The sequence below is a fragment of the Gracilinanus agilis genome, chromosome 3, assembly GCF_016433145.1.
Source record: "Gracilinanus agilis isolate LMUSP501 chromosome 3, AgileGrace, whole genome shotgun sequence".
Lineage (NCBI taxonomy): Eukaryota > Metazoa > Chordata > Mammalia > Didelphimorphia > Didelphidae > Gracilinanus > Gracilinanus agilis.
Genome location: NC_058132.1, coordinates 217,851,982 through 217,868,651, shown reverse-complemented (window position 1 = coordinate 217,868,651; position 16,670 = coordinate 217,851,982). Strand labels below are relative to the sequence as shown.

General features: G+C 36.6%; 1 protein-coding gene across 1 annotated transcript in view; it reads right to left on the bottom strand.

The window, feature by feature from the left end:
• DNAH7 (dynein axonemal heavy chain 7) overlaps nt 1–16,670 on the bottom strand; it is a 371,101-nt gene that overhangs the window by 190,910 nt on the left and 163,521 nt on the right. The window contains exons 19-22 of the mRNA XM_044669069.1: nt 16,027–16,225; nt 12,962–13,102; nt 10,122–10,334; nt 1,392–1,501 (exon numbers count right to left, since the gene is read on the bottom strand). Coding sequence (XP_044525004.1) covers nt 1,392–1,501; nt 10,122–10,334; nt 12,962–13,102; nt 16,027–16,225 — 663 coding nt within the window. The remainder of the gene's footprint in view (nt 1–1,391; nt 1,502–10,121; nt 10,335–12,961; nt 13,103–16,026; nt 16,226–16,670) is intronic.

Below are 16,670 nucleotides of genomic sequence, written 5' to 3'. Positions count from 1 at the left end.
GGGGGGGGGGTGAAGGGGATAGGAGGAGCATGAATCAGGTAACCATGTTAAAAATGTATATTAATAAATGTTAAAAAAAATTATGTCTTCTGAGATACAGAAATTCTTTCTATAGAATACTAATGATTGAGGAGTTATCTACAAAACCCAGCTCAGAACCATATCTAAGAACCTGCTACTAAGGCCCCCTTTACCACAATTACTTTCAAAGCTCCAGATATATTTCTAGAGTCAGACTCAAAAAAACAAAGCTAGAAACTTACCTAGAAGGAGCAGAAAAATAAATCTTTGACAGCTCCTGGTATGAACAGAAGAAGAGCATCAGCATTGCTCATTATGGGGAGCATAGGAATCAATGGAAGTCCCTAAAAATCCTAACTTCTTGCTTTCTTAGGTGAAATTTTCTCTTACAGGTGATGAGTTCACTCATAGGTTAAAATGTTTATGCAAGATTTAATGAAGTCCCTTTGAAAATGATCTCTTCCTTCAACTCTCTCCAAAAAGAGTTCAATGTCTCATGAGTTCTTGTAGAGAAATTCAGATCTTTGCCTAGCCTCCAATTATTTCAGTTCCACCTCAGGGAACAAGAAACAAGAAGTAAAAATGCCAATCTCAACATCCCAACAGGTAGAGCATTATCACTGTTCTGTCTCTTCCAGAAAATTTGCCTGAAATACAGATGAGACTAGCTCTGAGTCTGGAGCTAAGACCATTTCTCTACCTGTAACTGGGACATCCTCACATTGTTGGGAAGGTAGCTGGAAAGAACTGTAGTCAGAAAGTTTGCACCAGATCCAAGGCCCTGGGTTGGAAGCTTCTCCATCACAGATGGGCCCTACCCAATATTGAGAAGAGCAGCAATATCACAAGAATAATGTAAAAGAAGCAATACTACAGCAATATCAAAGATCTAGATGGCAACAGGGACAGATGAAGGATGACAACAGCAGAAGGCAGAATTTCCTAATCTTTCAGAGCAGGTCAATGTAAAAACAGACTTTAATAGACAAAATTTCAGTTCACATTTAGTTGTCAGTAACATATATATATTCTAATACATGTATATACATACCAATATATGTTATATGTAATATTTTCATATACAGATAAATATATATCCCCCAAGACTCAATATAACACAGAATACAGAACCAAAGCCTCCTTTCAAAGAATATCAATATTCAAAATAAAAGATCTTAATGACTCCAAACTGCTAAATTCTAAAAAACTCCAAGAAAAAGACATGTCAAGATAGTATTTTACCACAAGACAAAGTAGTAATAAAAAACTGATGCGTATCTATGAAAGCAGTCTATAACTTAAGAAATCATCTTGGTTATTTTAATGGAAAAACTTATGGCTTTGATAGTTTTACAAATTGATAGATTTACCTGTAGCATCTATCTGTAAGTGGAGTAATAACCAGACGAGGAGTATTACCTAGGTATTCATATCCATATCGTAAACCCGCATTGATCATCTTTGTTTCCAAATGTTCCTCCTAAGTTCAAGCAAAGAAACAGAACAAATGGAATTTAAAAGTAGAATCTGACACTTTAAATGAAAAGTCCAATGACCAAATAATTAAATCTAAATAAATAATTACTTTAGATTTGGGGGGGAGGCAATATATTGAAAAGAGCACTGGATTTGGAATTAAGAAGGTTGGGTCATTGTTCTGTTTGTCACTAATTAGCTGTATGAACTTGGAAAACCAATTTTCTTATCTAGGCCTTAATTTTCACATATGCAAAATGAAGGCTAGACTATATGGTTTCTAAATTCCCCTTTAGCTCCAAAGTTCCACTATTCTGATAATTGTTATAAATGATTCTCAAGGATTTGTAAGATAGTGGAATATAGTAGAATAAAATGGTTATTTTTAACAGAGAAATTCTCTAAGCCATTCATTGTTCAAATTTAGAATATTTTAATTGTGAATACATTTTTATGGTCTTATTCATCCTGTGATTTCGACCGCATTCTCCTCTAATAAAGTGCAAAAACCTGATGAAACTTTGAGTTTATAGTAGAAGGGCTCATTTTAAAAGAAGAAAGGTATTAAATGGTAAGAAATTGAAGAGAAGGACTCAAGGAGAAGGAAATGAAAGTAATTTGACAAGATCAAGTAAATATGAGATGATAGAACAAAGTAGTAAAGTTCATTTGGTAAGTGAAACAAATTGCTAAGACCAATTAGGGGCGGGGGAAAGTAGAGAGTGACTATACAGTTGTTAAAAAGTGATAAAGTCTAAAAAGATCTTAAGGTAAAGTTTGAATGCTCAAGTAGTTTAAGAAAATAAGTCTCAATCAGTATGGGAGAGTGGAAGAGTGAGTAGTGGTATGATACACCATCGGGTGTACCAAGTTTATCTCTCTACCATAGCCAAATCACTGCTGTCTACAATAGTCTCCTCCACTGAAGAAGTGAAAGGACTTGAGAACTAAGCCTCTGGACTTCAGAGTGTCCAGGACAAGGAAATGATCTTTTAAAAGAAAAAAGAAAAGAAAACAGGACCAGAAACAAAGCTCATGGTAAAAAATAAGTGGAGAGATCGGAAATGAAAGATTGAAAATCTGAGTCTGGTCAAGAGTTTGGGGGGTGAAATAATATCATAGGAAGGATGAAGAGAGGGAAGAGAATAACTGTACAATTAAAACTAAAAACAAATTTTAGGATTTTCCTGAAGAGAAGAGAGCTGTTTGCTCTAAGAAGAGGCAGCTGCTGGTCTTTCAAGGAACAATAAGGTAGAATGTGTCAGGTCATCCATCTAGGAAAGGGCAGAGGAAAAGGAGAAGAGTGCTTGTGTTTAATGATGTTTGGCTGAGAGAGCAGGAAAACAACTATTTATTGACTTGATAATACCCTTGGGGAGTTTTCTTCTCTTTACATAACATGCATTTGACACATGAGAACCTCTACAGACTTATTTGAACAGACAACTATGAGTCACTTTTGGTGATTCACCTGTGCACTAAAAATACTGCCAGTAGGAATCTAGAAAGTATTGTCAGCAGTTATGAAGACTTGCCCAAGAAATTGAAGATCGTAGGACCAGAAATTGTATTTTCCTCACTGTTGACCTTTTAATGCAAAGAATGCAGAGGTGCAATACTGATTCGAGAAGTGAACCATTGGCTTAAAAGCATGATATCTAAGAATGGAATCTGGATTTCTGAACCATGACTTAAAATATACAAATGACAAACTCTTGGCTGAGGAGGGTAATTGGCATGCACCTAACAAAAGAATGATGTATTTCTGAATTTAGTCAAGAGAACTTTAGACTAAAAAAGCCTGGGGAGGGAGAAAACTGTCTCATATATACAGCAAGTTAGATACCAAAGAAAGTAACTATAATAAGGAAAAAGATTAGTAGTTCGGTCACCCAGAACTATACAGCAGATAGAATCTAAGGAAGGGGCTAGGAGTAAAAGTTATAACCTCAAATGTTTATCCCCATCTGTCCAAAGTTCAGACAACATACCAAGAGGAATAAGAGGGCCTAATGAAAGATGCTAAATCACACTGTACATAAATCACTAAGCCTTGGTGATACGAAAATCACGAATGGATTAAGTATTTGGATGGGTCTGCTGTATTGAAAAGGGCTACCTTTTACCCCTGTATCTGTATCTCCTCAAAACAAACCATCTGGTTTCTTCACTGTTTGACGTTTTCATTCTTCAAAATGTAATGGAAATAATAAGGGGAAATTCTACACAGGATATATCATTTTCATCAATGGGCAGGAACTGGCTGCTAGAGTAGAAATGATGGGAACTTTGGGAAGTAACCTCTCTTTCCTAGAGTTTGTGAAAGAGGAGAGGAAAACTGAGTTTAGACTGAGTCCATACCCTAGGTAACTAGAGGGATAGGTATCAAAGGATTCAGAAGGAAATGTAGACTCTCATAGACTGAAATTCAGCAGGGAAAGTTAGTCCGGGAGTGATGAGAATCTAGCAATATTGAAATTTGGAAGACATATAGGTAATAGAAGATGAATTATAAGAACACTGCACAATTCTGTTACATTAGTGTTAGGAATGCAGCAACTTATAATGAGCTGAAGCTAGTGAGAAATGCCTAGGACAAAAGAATTTTTGTTTCTAAGGATACACTGAAGGAAAAGAAGGATCAGAAAGGGCTAGGGATGCTGCTCTAGGTGAATGAGATGACAGTATCTGACAAGAGAAGCCAGCTATTCCATTATTTTGCTTTTGTTTTCTCTGCCCAGGAGAATCATCTTTGTCCTGGAGGTTAAAAGAAAGAAATAGAAAAGAAAAGCAAGCAAGCAAGAAAAGGGAGTTGATACCCAAGGCAAGGAGTAAGTAAGAAAGCACCTCATTGTTCTTTGAGGACTTCCCAGTCATCTGGCCCTCATTATATCCCTGAAAGAATGTTGAGTCCAAGTGATAAACAGCCTCAGGTACTGAGTTGTTACTAAACCAGTGTCAGTGATATTTGAAAAAGTTACACAGAAAAAGAAAGGATTGCAGGACTGAAGAAGGGCATATGTTCTACTTTTTGAAAAAAGAATTAAGAATAGATTCTACAAACTCTATGTCAATGGGCTTCATTTTATTTTCTGGAAAAATTCTAGAACAGATCTTTTAAAAGATGGTTAATGAAAATCTAGAAAAGAAAGTAGGGATGACAAAGAATCAGTATGACTTAAACAGTAATAGGTTCTAAAATCGCAGCAGTTTTTGATGAGTGAGAATTCACTGTGTTCTGAGGTAATAAACTCTAATTTTGTACAACTGTTATGGTTAGGAAGGTTCTCCTTAAGTGAAGTCTTCCTCAATTTGCCTCTCTGTACCTTAATAACCATCACTCCTAGTGGTGGGCCAAAGGAAGGGTCATAAAAATTGGGCAGCCTGAGGATGGATAGGGAATGGAAGTGACTTCAACAGCCTTGCCTTTGGGAGAGGACAATCCTGCACCTAAAGCTGTGTTCAGAGTCCAAGCAGCAGGAAAGAGATGGATCAAATTGCAGAGGCTTTTCCCTAACCAACAGAGGACTTTAATACTAGAAGCCAACCCAGGAAAATTCTTTAGCCAAAGGTGGGACTCAATGAGGATTAATGCCCAATGATCATTAAAAAAGCTGGTGATGGGGGCAGCTGGGTAGCTCAGTGGATTGAGAGCCAGGCCTAGAGATGGGAGGTCCTAGGTTCAAATCTGGCCTCAGACACTTCCCAGCTGTGTGACCCTGGGCAAGTCACTTGACCCCCATTGCCTACCCTTACCACTCTTCCACCTATAAGTCAATACACAGAAGTTAAGGGTTTAAAATAAAAAAAATTAAAAAAAAAAGCTGGTGATGACCTACACCCAGGCTAATGTGAAAAGGAGTTAGCTAAATCTCCCAAAACTACAGGACAGAAGTCATGCACAACAAGTCCAGAAGGATCTGGCAGATTCAACTAAAGCATCTAAATCATATGGTTAGTGATTTAGACTTAGAGGAGAATTTCAAAAATATCCCTGACCTCCCTAGAGAATATTTGATATTTCAATCAATACAGAGCTGTTTTTTTGTAATCTAGAGAGTAGTCACGGAAACCAAATTCTAATACAGGTAGGATATGATGAAGACCATCTTGGACAGGGAAATAAAAAGTTTCTAGGGGATAGACGCTCTTAAACAGTTTTCACTGGGGCAAACACCCTGGGAAATCCTCTTTCATTCATAGCAAATTTTTTTTTCTGTGCTCCTAGGAGATGGAGTGGCTGCCTCCACCTGCTTTTCAGGTTTTATGTGCTTCCTGAAGAGTCTCGACAGCTCTCTATCACATAAATATTGTGGTACATGTCATAATCCCTACTGTTGGGGAACTGTGAAGCTGGGGGTTCTATTGATCTCAAGAGTTCCCAGTTGCAATGAGCAAGGCCAAGTAGGTGTCCTCACTAAATTAAGCATTAATATGGTGAGACCCTAGAAAGAGGATCCAACAAGTTACCTAAGGAAGGACAAACTAGACCAAATCAGAAAACAGAACAGGTCATAAGAGTAGAACCAGGCTGGGGAACAGCCTTTGCACTTTGAACCAGTGCAAGAGAAGGACACCCAGTTAATAAAAAGAGAAAAAAGGGGGGCAGCTGGGTAGCTCAGTGGAGTGAGAGTCAGGCCTAGAGACAGGAGGTCCTAGGTTCAAACCCGGCCTCAGCCACTTCCCAGCTGTGTGACCCTGGGCAGGTCACTTGACCCCCATTGCCCACCCTTACCAATCTTCCACCTATGAGACAATACACCGAAGTACAAGGGTTTAAAAAAATAAAAAATAAATAAATAAATAAATAAATAAATAAAAAGAGAAAAAAGGAATAAGAGAGGAGAGGAATGAAACAGAGAGAGGGACAGGAGAGAGGATGAAAGGAAAGCTCTCCAGAGCCTAGCTAATTTTATAAGTCAATTTTTATGGACTAATTGTCACTGTAGAACCTTACAATCAAAGCTCTTCACTCCATTATCCCCATCTGGACAGATTATAAAGTAGCAAAAGATTCCAGCATTGTCTGAGCTATTGATTAAGGGATGAAGGAGTTATTTTAGTTTGTGATAATGTCTCCAATGTCTGTCTGTGATTATGGGTAATTAATAGGTCCCAAAGCAGAGAATGACCTGGAGGAATATAACTAGAGGGCTGTGCTGATTCTAGCCAGGATCTATCAATATCAACAAAATTAGAGAAGAAATGGGGAGGAGTCACAAAAGAGAAACTGATTCATCAGTCAAGCAAGGTCTGTGATAGAGAAGCAGAGGGAGAAGGTTCAGAATAGTGCTGGTTCAGTGGAAATAACAAGTGGCAAATAAGTTTGTCTCACATAATAAACTCAAAATAATGAGGGCAGTGTTTTAATTTGAGCTTCATACCAACTTTACTACTCCACTATAATTTTTCCTTCATCTTTCCATGGGGTGAGCAGGTAATGATTCAAAAATATATTGTATATTAATGGCAATGAGTGTTTTTTGATGGCCTGGCACATCCTGGGAAGCCATGTACCATCTGTTTTTTAAAACTATTCATTTCTGTTGGATCTTGGGTCCTAGTGCCAGAGGGGTATTGCTTTTTTGTTGTTGTTGTTGTTGTTGTTTTCACAGAATCCATGATTTTTAGAATTTTAAGAGACTTTAGATATTATTTAGTTTAGGAGTTCCTTAACTTTATTTTTATAGTACGGCAATCTGAAAAAATCTATGGGCTCCTTCTCAGAATAATGTTTTAAAATATACATAGGAAACCAACTATATTGAAATGAAGTTATCAGAATATTTCCAAAAACAAGTCTGTAGATCCCAGATTAAGAACCCTCGATCTACTCTGTCATTCTTGTTTTTCCCATTTCGAATATGAGAAAACTGAGAAGTCATAATTTTAAGAGATATAGGGATGAAAAATAGCTGGATCAGGAGAAAATCTGCATTATCTTGGTTTTTAAAATTTTTAAACTTTTCATTATATTTTTAAGCTTTTATTTTTAATGCATACATTTTATTTTGTACTTTTTAAACTTTACTTTGAACTTTATATTTTCTAAGCTCTCAAAGTTCAGTGCTTTTTCTACTATATCATGGCCGTGAGTTATTATTATCATTATGTAAATGGCTATTTCAGAATGCCCACATAGTATTTATGTACTGAATCATAATCATACCTGAGCCCCACAAAGATAGAAACTGGTACACCAATACCAAAGAACAACATATATATGTGACATACACATATATATGTAAGTTTACATTTCATATATATCATATATATCTAGCAACTAAGGGATTAGTATAAAATACATATTACCTATACACATATATCTTCATATATTCACATATGTGTGTATATCTGTATAACAAATACACACATACATACATACATAATGAGGAAGATTACTTTCTTTGCTATCTCACTCCTGAAATAAGATTTGTTTTTTTTAATGCTAAAATATTTTCCACCACATAATCTTTATAAATCATTGGAAATGAAGCCTTTGAATCAGGCCTATCAAAACTCAGTAAAAAGTAGAAAAGATGAAATCTATATTTATGCAGTATGTGGTTACACTCACTTATTCTCCAGAACCTGTGGAAACATCCCAACCTCTAATAAATCTCACCACTATTCAATATAAATATCATTTGAGAACACCTCTGGATATGGTCAATACTAAAAGAAGGCACCAACATATACATTAACTATTATAAAGCTAATTAATTTCAGTGTAGGCTATCTCCTTCTGAGAAACATAATAGATAATTGAATGATAATTTTAATGTAAGAATTATGACTATATCCTTGCTATGCAGGACACTTTCTTTAAGGAATAAAAATAATGAAGCAGTAAAGTTTTAAGAACAAATGAGATAGGAGGTGTATGAAAAGTTAGACTATAAAACTATGCAAATGAAAGATATTCTTATTATTACTCATGTTTACCTTATAAAATGGAAGCCATACCAAGCAGCTTTTGGCTAAACACATAAATAGATTAAAGGAAGGTATTTGGTACCAAGGGCTGACAAGGAAAGTGATGGGACTTCTGGGTTTTTTGTTCTTATCTAATCTCCCTTTTCATTTGAATAAGGACAAATAGATCTGGGGAGGGGAGAAGTGAAGAACATTCAGATCTAGGACTAACTTCCTATGGAATTTTGTGGAGAAATCACTCTTTAAAATGATTTTAAAGGGGGGGGGGGAGGTAATCAGGAACTGATGACAATTAAAGGCATCTGTCTAACTCTAAGTCTCATTGAGGCTTGGAAAAAAACACACTACTGCTAAACTAGAAGAAGAAGAGGAGGAGGTTAAATGTGGTTACCTCCCCTCACTGAAGAAAACTGAAGCTTAGACCTCTGGATTCTAAGCTAAAAGAAAAATGGTAGAGTCCTTTCTTATTCTTATGGAGATGAGCTAGTATCTTAGCTAAGGACTCTCTTTTCTTTTTTTAAACCCTTAACTTCTGTGTATTGGCTCATAGGTGGAAGAGTGGCAAGGGTGGGCAATAGGGATCAAGTGATTTGCCCAGGGTCACACAGCTGGGAAGTGTCTGAGGCCGGATTTGAACCTAGGACCTCCCATCTCTAGGCCTGGCTCTCAATCCACTGAGCTACCCAGCTGCCCCCAATTAGCTAAGGACTCTTAATTAAAGTTCAAAAACTGGTAATAGAAGCTTTACCTCTATATGTCAGAAGGAGTAACACCCTAGCAGCAACAAAGTGACTAGTGAAGCACTATAGTGACCACAGTGATCACCAAACCTCCAGAGCAGCAACTCAGGGATGCATGCACCATTTGAGAACAGCAATGAGCAAAATCACTGGGAGCAGCTTGATGGCATCATGAGATGGAGTCTCTTCATCTTGCCCACACAGTAAGTATAGGAGCCTAATCCTATTACTGATCAACAGGAACTTTGATCAGTTTCATTTTTAAATTGGGTTGGATCATTCCTTCTTAGTCAACCTGGGACCTCACAATATTAATGCTGAACCTAGTTTGTATACCAGATGGGTATGGGCCATCACTGCCAAGAAGAGCTCCTGTGCTTCAGAGATTTGAGAGGCTTATCTTACCTTGTAGCTGAGATCACTGGCATATTCCACTACACCTGGCTTATTGCTACTTTTCTTACTATACTTTTTCATTAAATGTCTTTGCATTGAACTATGTGTCCTCTGATGCAGGCTTGGAGATTATCTAGAACCTAGGGTGGTGTACACCTTGTCTGGGGTTCCCATGTGTGAGAAGGGGGATGACCCAAGTACCACATAAGTATAGGATATAAGATTAAAACTGTACTTAAGACTGTTGGGATACCCTGTATTTTAGAACTTGCAAAATCCAATTTTAGGCTGGACTAATTCTAACTCTGTAGATTCAGCAAGCACAATTGGCAGGTAACAACAATTAAAAGAATAATTTTTATTTTAAAATTATATATCATATAGCTATTGGTTGCTTTAATCTGCACTCTGCCAAATGATTGGCTGGGTGTAGTCTATCATCAGCAAAAATATCTTCATTAGTAAGACTATTCTTTGTGTCAGCAGGCAAGCATAAATTGAAAAGCTGTGAACTAAAATTACTTTATAATGAGATTCATTGATATTACTTACAAGCCAGTAGTACCTAAGCTGACTTAACCATTCAAAGTCACTATCATCACTGACTTCCTTGCTCACAAGAACTGCAAGAACATCTCTAGCATGAACATCAAGCACCACCAATGCTCCAAGGGTCACTCGATTCTGCTTGGACAATTTTCCACGAACTAAAGTGACAATGTCATCAATTTGCCTAGAACTCTGTTTTAGGTAATTCTCAAGAGCCTGAAAGATAACAAAGAAATCAGGAAGAAAGTTATTCAACTTCATATGACATTTCTTAAAATGAATAACACTGATAAGTAATTAATGATAAGCTAACATGTATATAGTGCTTATACAGATGAGGGATAGATGTTATTAGCCCCATTTTACAGAAAACTAAGATTGAGAAAAGTTAAATAGCTTGCCCAGGGTAGAATAAACATCTAAGGCAGGGTTCAAACTCATATATTTCAAACACCGAGTCCAGTGTCCCAACTACCATGCTACCTACATACTAATTCAGTAAATATTCTATTCCCTTAAGCTTATTATTATATCTACTATTCTACATGCATGCAAAAACATAAATTGTTTTTGATGCATTAATTGATGCATTATGTATGCAATTGATGCATTGATCTTGTAGTAATACTAAATAAAGTAATGATGGAAAGGCTCCAAGTTTGTTGTATTTTCTTGGACTAAAAACTTAGGATCTTGTTCTCAGTTATACTGACCCAAACCTTAATGATCAACTCATTCAAGAATCAGGCCTTGGGGGAAAATGGCCCATGACACTCAAACTCACTATAATGAATTGTACCAGAATACCAATTTATCACAGTATAATGAGAAATGTCACGGACCAAAACATGTATTACATATTAAAAGTTTGTTTTGTGAATACAGAATCAAGGAATTTAGTATTACTAAAAGGCATTTAAAAATTATAATAGGCATAGCAAGTTAGGGAGTCGACAGTAGCATGGGCCAAAAAGAAAAGCCTTAAAGGCTTTCTAAAGCATCACTTCACACAATGCGGCACAGTGGTAGACTGCTGTAACAGTAAGGAGAAAAGAACTAAGGTAGTGGCATGTAGCAATCCAAACTGCAGGCATTCTCTAAGCAAAGGCACCACAGAATCAGAAGTAAAATATTAGAACTGGAAGGGTCCTGAGAGGACATTTAGTCCAATGCTTTCACTTTACAGATGAAGCAACTGATGATCACAGAGATGACTTGCCTAAGCTTATACAAATTAATGTCAGAAGCCAAATCAGATTCAAATTTTCTGAGCCCAGAGCTTTTTCTCCTACTGACACCATATTTCCAGAACCTAAATCTAGGAAACTGAATCATATATACCACCAGCGCTTAATGCAGTGCTTGGCATATGGTGTTGCTTAATAAATGCTTGTCGGAGGGGCAGCTAGGGGACTTAGGGGACAGAGAGACAGGGCTGAAGCCAGGAGGTCCTGGGTTCACATCAGACCTCAGGTACTTTCAAGCTGTGTGACCCTGAGCAAGTCCCTTAATCATAATTGTCTTGTCCTTCCCACTCTTCTGCCTTGAAACAAATAGTATCAATGCTAAGACAGAAGGGAAGGGTTTTATAAGTAAATAAATGTTTGTAGGCTTGACCCCTAGGGCTTCAACATGTGGTTCTGAGGCCCCAGAAGGAAGGGTAAGGAAAGGGGCACAAATCAAAGGGCAGTTTTTACATAGATGCACTGTGGAAATAATCGTGAGCAATGCTGGGGGAGTTCAGGTACATCCCTTTATTCAGGTATTAATCCCCAACAATATCCCGTATGGGGGTAAGGGGGATAGGTTAAATGATTTCACTAGTGGAAGGGACTCCTAGGAGGGATAATCACTCTATCGATCATCACCATTACTGTGGGACTATGGCCAAGCCACTATTCAGTCCATCAGACTATTTTCTAAGGTGATAATCTACTTATCTACATCTGATGATATATGATGATAATGATAGCATTCATATAGCTCCTACTATGTGCCAGGCACTGTACCAAGTACTTCAAAAATATTATTTAACAATCTTAGGAGATAGGTGCTATTATTGTCAGCCTTTTACAGCAGAGGAAAGAGGCAAAGAGAGGTTAAATGACTTGCCTAAAGTCACACAGCTAGAAACTGTCCAAAGATAGATTTGAACTCAGGTCTTTCTGACTCTGGAAGCTATATTTTATCTGAACCACCTGGCTGATACAGTATATCACAAAGGCAGAATCTTCTGAACCCAGGGCTTCCTAATAGTAATAATGCCAGTTTTCTATCCCATTTACACTATATTGCCTCCCTTCCAGACAATGTATTCCTAGTATAAATACTTGATTATATTGTACCTATTAGAGTTCCCAGTATTTTGCTCAACACTATTACAAATTACTTCGAAACTTCATGATTTACACTAGGCATCCCCAAATGACAAGCAATATCCACATTTATGTGATTGGTTAAAAGATGAATAGCCAAGGGCAGGTTCAGTGGATTGAGGTTCTGGGTTCAAATCTGAAATCAGACACTTCATAGCTGTGTGACCCTTTTTTTAAAAAAAGATTGAGTCATTGGCACAACTGACCCAAATAGAAGGGAAGATTGTCAAGGCCAAAAGTCACTGCTTCCATGGTAGCACACCCCCTTCTCCATCCCTCCCTGAACCCTAACCCAACCTCCCCCCCAATCCCCACCCCCACCTCATCTCTGGACTATTGGTACTCATCTTTAATGATATTGCTGAATCTGCAGGTATGTCTCACTAACTTAAACTGTTGGCATTCATCCCTTACAAACATGCCTATTTATCAAATTTCCTTTTTCTCACATGTAATTACAAATATTACCTCCATCCCACTTCGAATAGCTGTTTGCACTTCCAATGTCCAATAGACCTGAGATACACAAAGAACTGTTTGTCCGGGCCATTCTCTTACCCATTGAATACGTTCATTTTTGGGATAGGCATCAATTGCTTCTTTAATTACCTGATCAAAAAAGAAAACACTTTGAGTTTTTTTCAACCACTTTGTGTTTTATTTGAACAGAGCTATTTACTAAAAATTAGCACTACTGAACAGTGTGACAACTTAAAAAACAAACACACAAGTTCTAAAGGCACCATGCACATGATTTCACAAATAAAACTTAATCCTTCGAATATGTGAAGATAGCAAGTATATTAAATATATTGATGTTTTGTTTGCTAATGGCATTATGAATTTGCATGGAACATTTTGCCCAAATTAATTCAACCCTGCCTTTCTCCTCCCTGCTTCACCCTCATTCCCAATCTGGTTATGAGGGAAGGGTATAAAAAGAAAGCCCTAAGTCTTTGGTGGGGAGCCCCTGAAATGTAAGGGCTATTTTCACCTGTTTAATCTTTGTGGAAAGCTTTAACTTGGGGATTATTGAATATATTTTTATTAAAGAAATTTGATGTCATAACCCTCAGGCTTTGAGTGGTCCATTGCACCAGGCTTAGAACTATGAACAGGACATACATCCCCTGGTATATTTTCCCACTGATTATAATCCTCATCCCAAACTAGCACCACATATAATAACCAAAGATGACAGTCAACTTAATATATGACCATTAACAAAACTAATTTTTTTGATGATAAACGGTTACCATTTTGGATTTCTAGGAGAACCCTGCAGGGAAAAGAGATGGAAGGCTACTGTCAATAAGAATGCTACAAAGAAACACAAGGAAGTCACAGAAGACACAATAGGGAGTCTGAATAGGGCAGAGTCCGAATAGGACAGAGAAATTGATCAAGGGATAATGAAAGCTGAAGGGACAGAAAAGGGCACAACAGAGACATGACAAAGAGAGAAATGTATTCTTAAAAGTATTAAGTAAAAAGTATTCTTAAAGGGAACTATTAGGAACATGGGTAGGAGACACAGAGCATTAGGAAAGGTTTAGAGGAAGTTCTAACAAGAATTTATATTCTCAAGATTTTCACTTATCAGAATCTTATCCCCTCTGAGTATATGGGGTTCTTTAACATAGCTTTTGAAATCTATTATTGTTCATTTAACTCTCTAACTTTCTAGATAGTATATCACAGCAAACTTCTTATAATCCATTATGATAGAGAAATAAAAGTACAGACACTGATACAGAGAATCCAAAAATATTAAATATGATTTAATAATTAAAGTAATTCAATTGTAATTATATTTAGATAATGAAGAGATACACATTGAGGCTCCCATGTATTTAGGCCAATTACACAGAAACATAATGTGTTTTTCATGTTTCACATTGTATTTGTTTGCATGTTCCTCCTTTTGTCTATTTTGCCGCCTCTAAAATCTAAAATCCTGGCAGGTCTTAGAAGCTGAGAGGTCTATATATTGTGATAATTAAATTAAGTCTACACTGCCCATTCTTTAGATTTAATCACCAAAGGTGAGAGCACCTTCCAATTCTGGGAGGTCCTAACCCAACGTGTGCTAGAGTGAGTAACGAATCAGAATCAACTGACCGCCCCCTACGCTTTGTCTATTGTGATTGGACACGCAGGCTAGGGGAAGGCACTGGAAGTGACCCATACATGACCCCTTTAAAAGAGGGAGTTGAATGAGTGAGGCTGCTTCTGGTTTGGTGAAGGGACATGAGGGAGCTTTTCTGGTTCGTGACAGAGACTGTTCCACGTGGTGAATTTAAAGACTGAATCTTCCTGAACTTCTATTAAGAAAATTCCTTTTATAGACTCTGTGAATGAATTTTGTTCCATTCACCTCCAGGCTTCAGACCCTTTAACCCTCAGCTGAGGGTTAAGATCTACCTGGATTAATTAATGAAATATATTCTTATTTTCTTCCTCTCTCTCTTCTCTCATGTAAATGAACTTCCATAAAAGTCAATTCTGATTAGAGATTATTCTTAATTGAGGATTGATAATAGTTCAATCCTCTGGCAACCATCTTTAATATATTGAACCCATAAAACCCCTTTTTCACCCTTACATTATGAAGGCCCACAAGGAGATTGCGTATCTTTCTGTTGGCTCAACCTAGGCACATATATATGTGCAGAGACATGCCATTAGAAAGTTGGCTGCTTTCTAAATTTTTTCAGCTGAATTTTTTAGCTATAGCATTTCTTAAGAGGTTGTCATCTGAGTCAGTAGAGAAAGCACTCATACAAATAAAATAAAAACTCCTTTGATGTACAATGGAAGAGCAAGAACACTTCACAACCTCCCATACATAAATGCAAATATTTTGAGAAACAAGAGACAGAATAGCATTTTAAAATAATTGTAAATAATCTCTTATTCACTACCTTTTTTAGTCTACTTTGAAATAGCAAAACTATAGACTCAAGAAGATGCTTTTACAAACAGAATATACTTTGGCAGGGAAAATGTCAAGTTGTATATAAGAACACCTGGCAGCTTAGTACTCCCAATAAAAGGAGGAAGGATAAGGCATTTACTTGTCTGTGACAGATTAGCTGAACCAATACAATGCCAGTCTAGTGGAGGGGAGATTTGAATAAAAAGTCAGAATTATAATAATAATAGATTAATCATTTTCACCCAGACTGAAGATTCTTAACACTCAAATTAAAACGTTAAACTCCAAAGTAAAATAAATCCAAAATGTAAACATCAACATTAAGTTATTCTCTTTTATCTTTTGCTTCATTTTGTAAATAAATAAATATATTTATATATATGTATACACACACACACATACCTTTATGAAACTTGGAAAAGCTTACCATTCTACATAGCATTTTGAATTATCTTTAATTAACTTGGTAAAGTACCTGCCATTCACTGAATAATTGAATTATATATTTTCTTATTATGTTATTATTATTTCTTATTATTAATGTCATATATTATTTAATTATTAAAATAGTCAAGAAGGAAGGACAGAATTTTACCTTATGTAGAGATTTTAGCATAGATGCCTCTAATTCAACCAACCACTTTTCCACTTGACCTCTAGCTTTGACTGTGGAAATTGTGTCTACAAGTCCTACAATTTCTCCTTCACTACTCTTCATGTGAGTTATCTCTAAATTTTCAGTGAATTCTACAGAGGCAATTCCTTCAAAACATTTTTTTAAGTGAGGTTGTACGCTATAACAAAAAAACAAATAAAGTAAGTCAAAATCAGGTAGGAAGACCTTTATATATTTGCTCTCAAATCCAAGATCTTACATAGGAAAAATGTTACAAATAAAGATGATGTGACCTTCTCATTAACTACAAATTATTATTAAAATCCTTCATGATGAATTATAGCTGAATCTACTATTACTTTGGAGGGAGGGGCACATTTTACTATTTACTTACTGTGATGGAGACACAGACTAATGCCTCTAACTTTCATGTACAATTAAGAATTAAGTGGATATATTTTTTAGATCTGCAAATACCCTTGACTGACTTAAAGCAGATATGAATAAGAGTTCTCTTTGGCTAATAAAGTATGAGTGGGATTGAGGTAGAAACCTCTGAAGGAATAACTAACATTGATGAGATCACAAATCCATCAAAGCATCTTTTATCAGTGGTTCCCAAA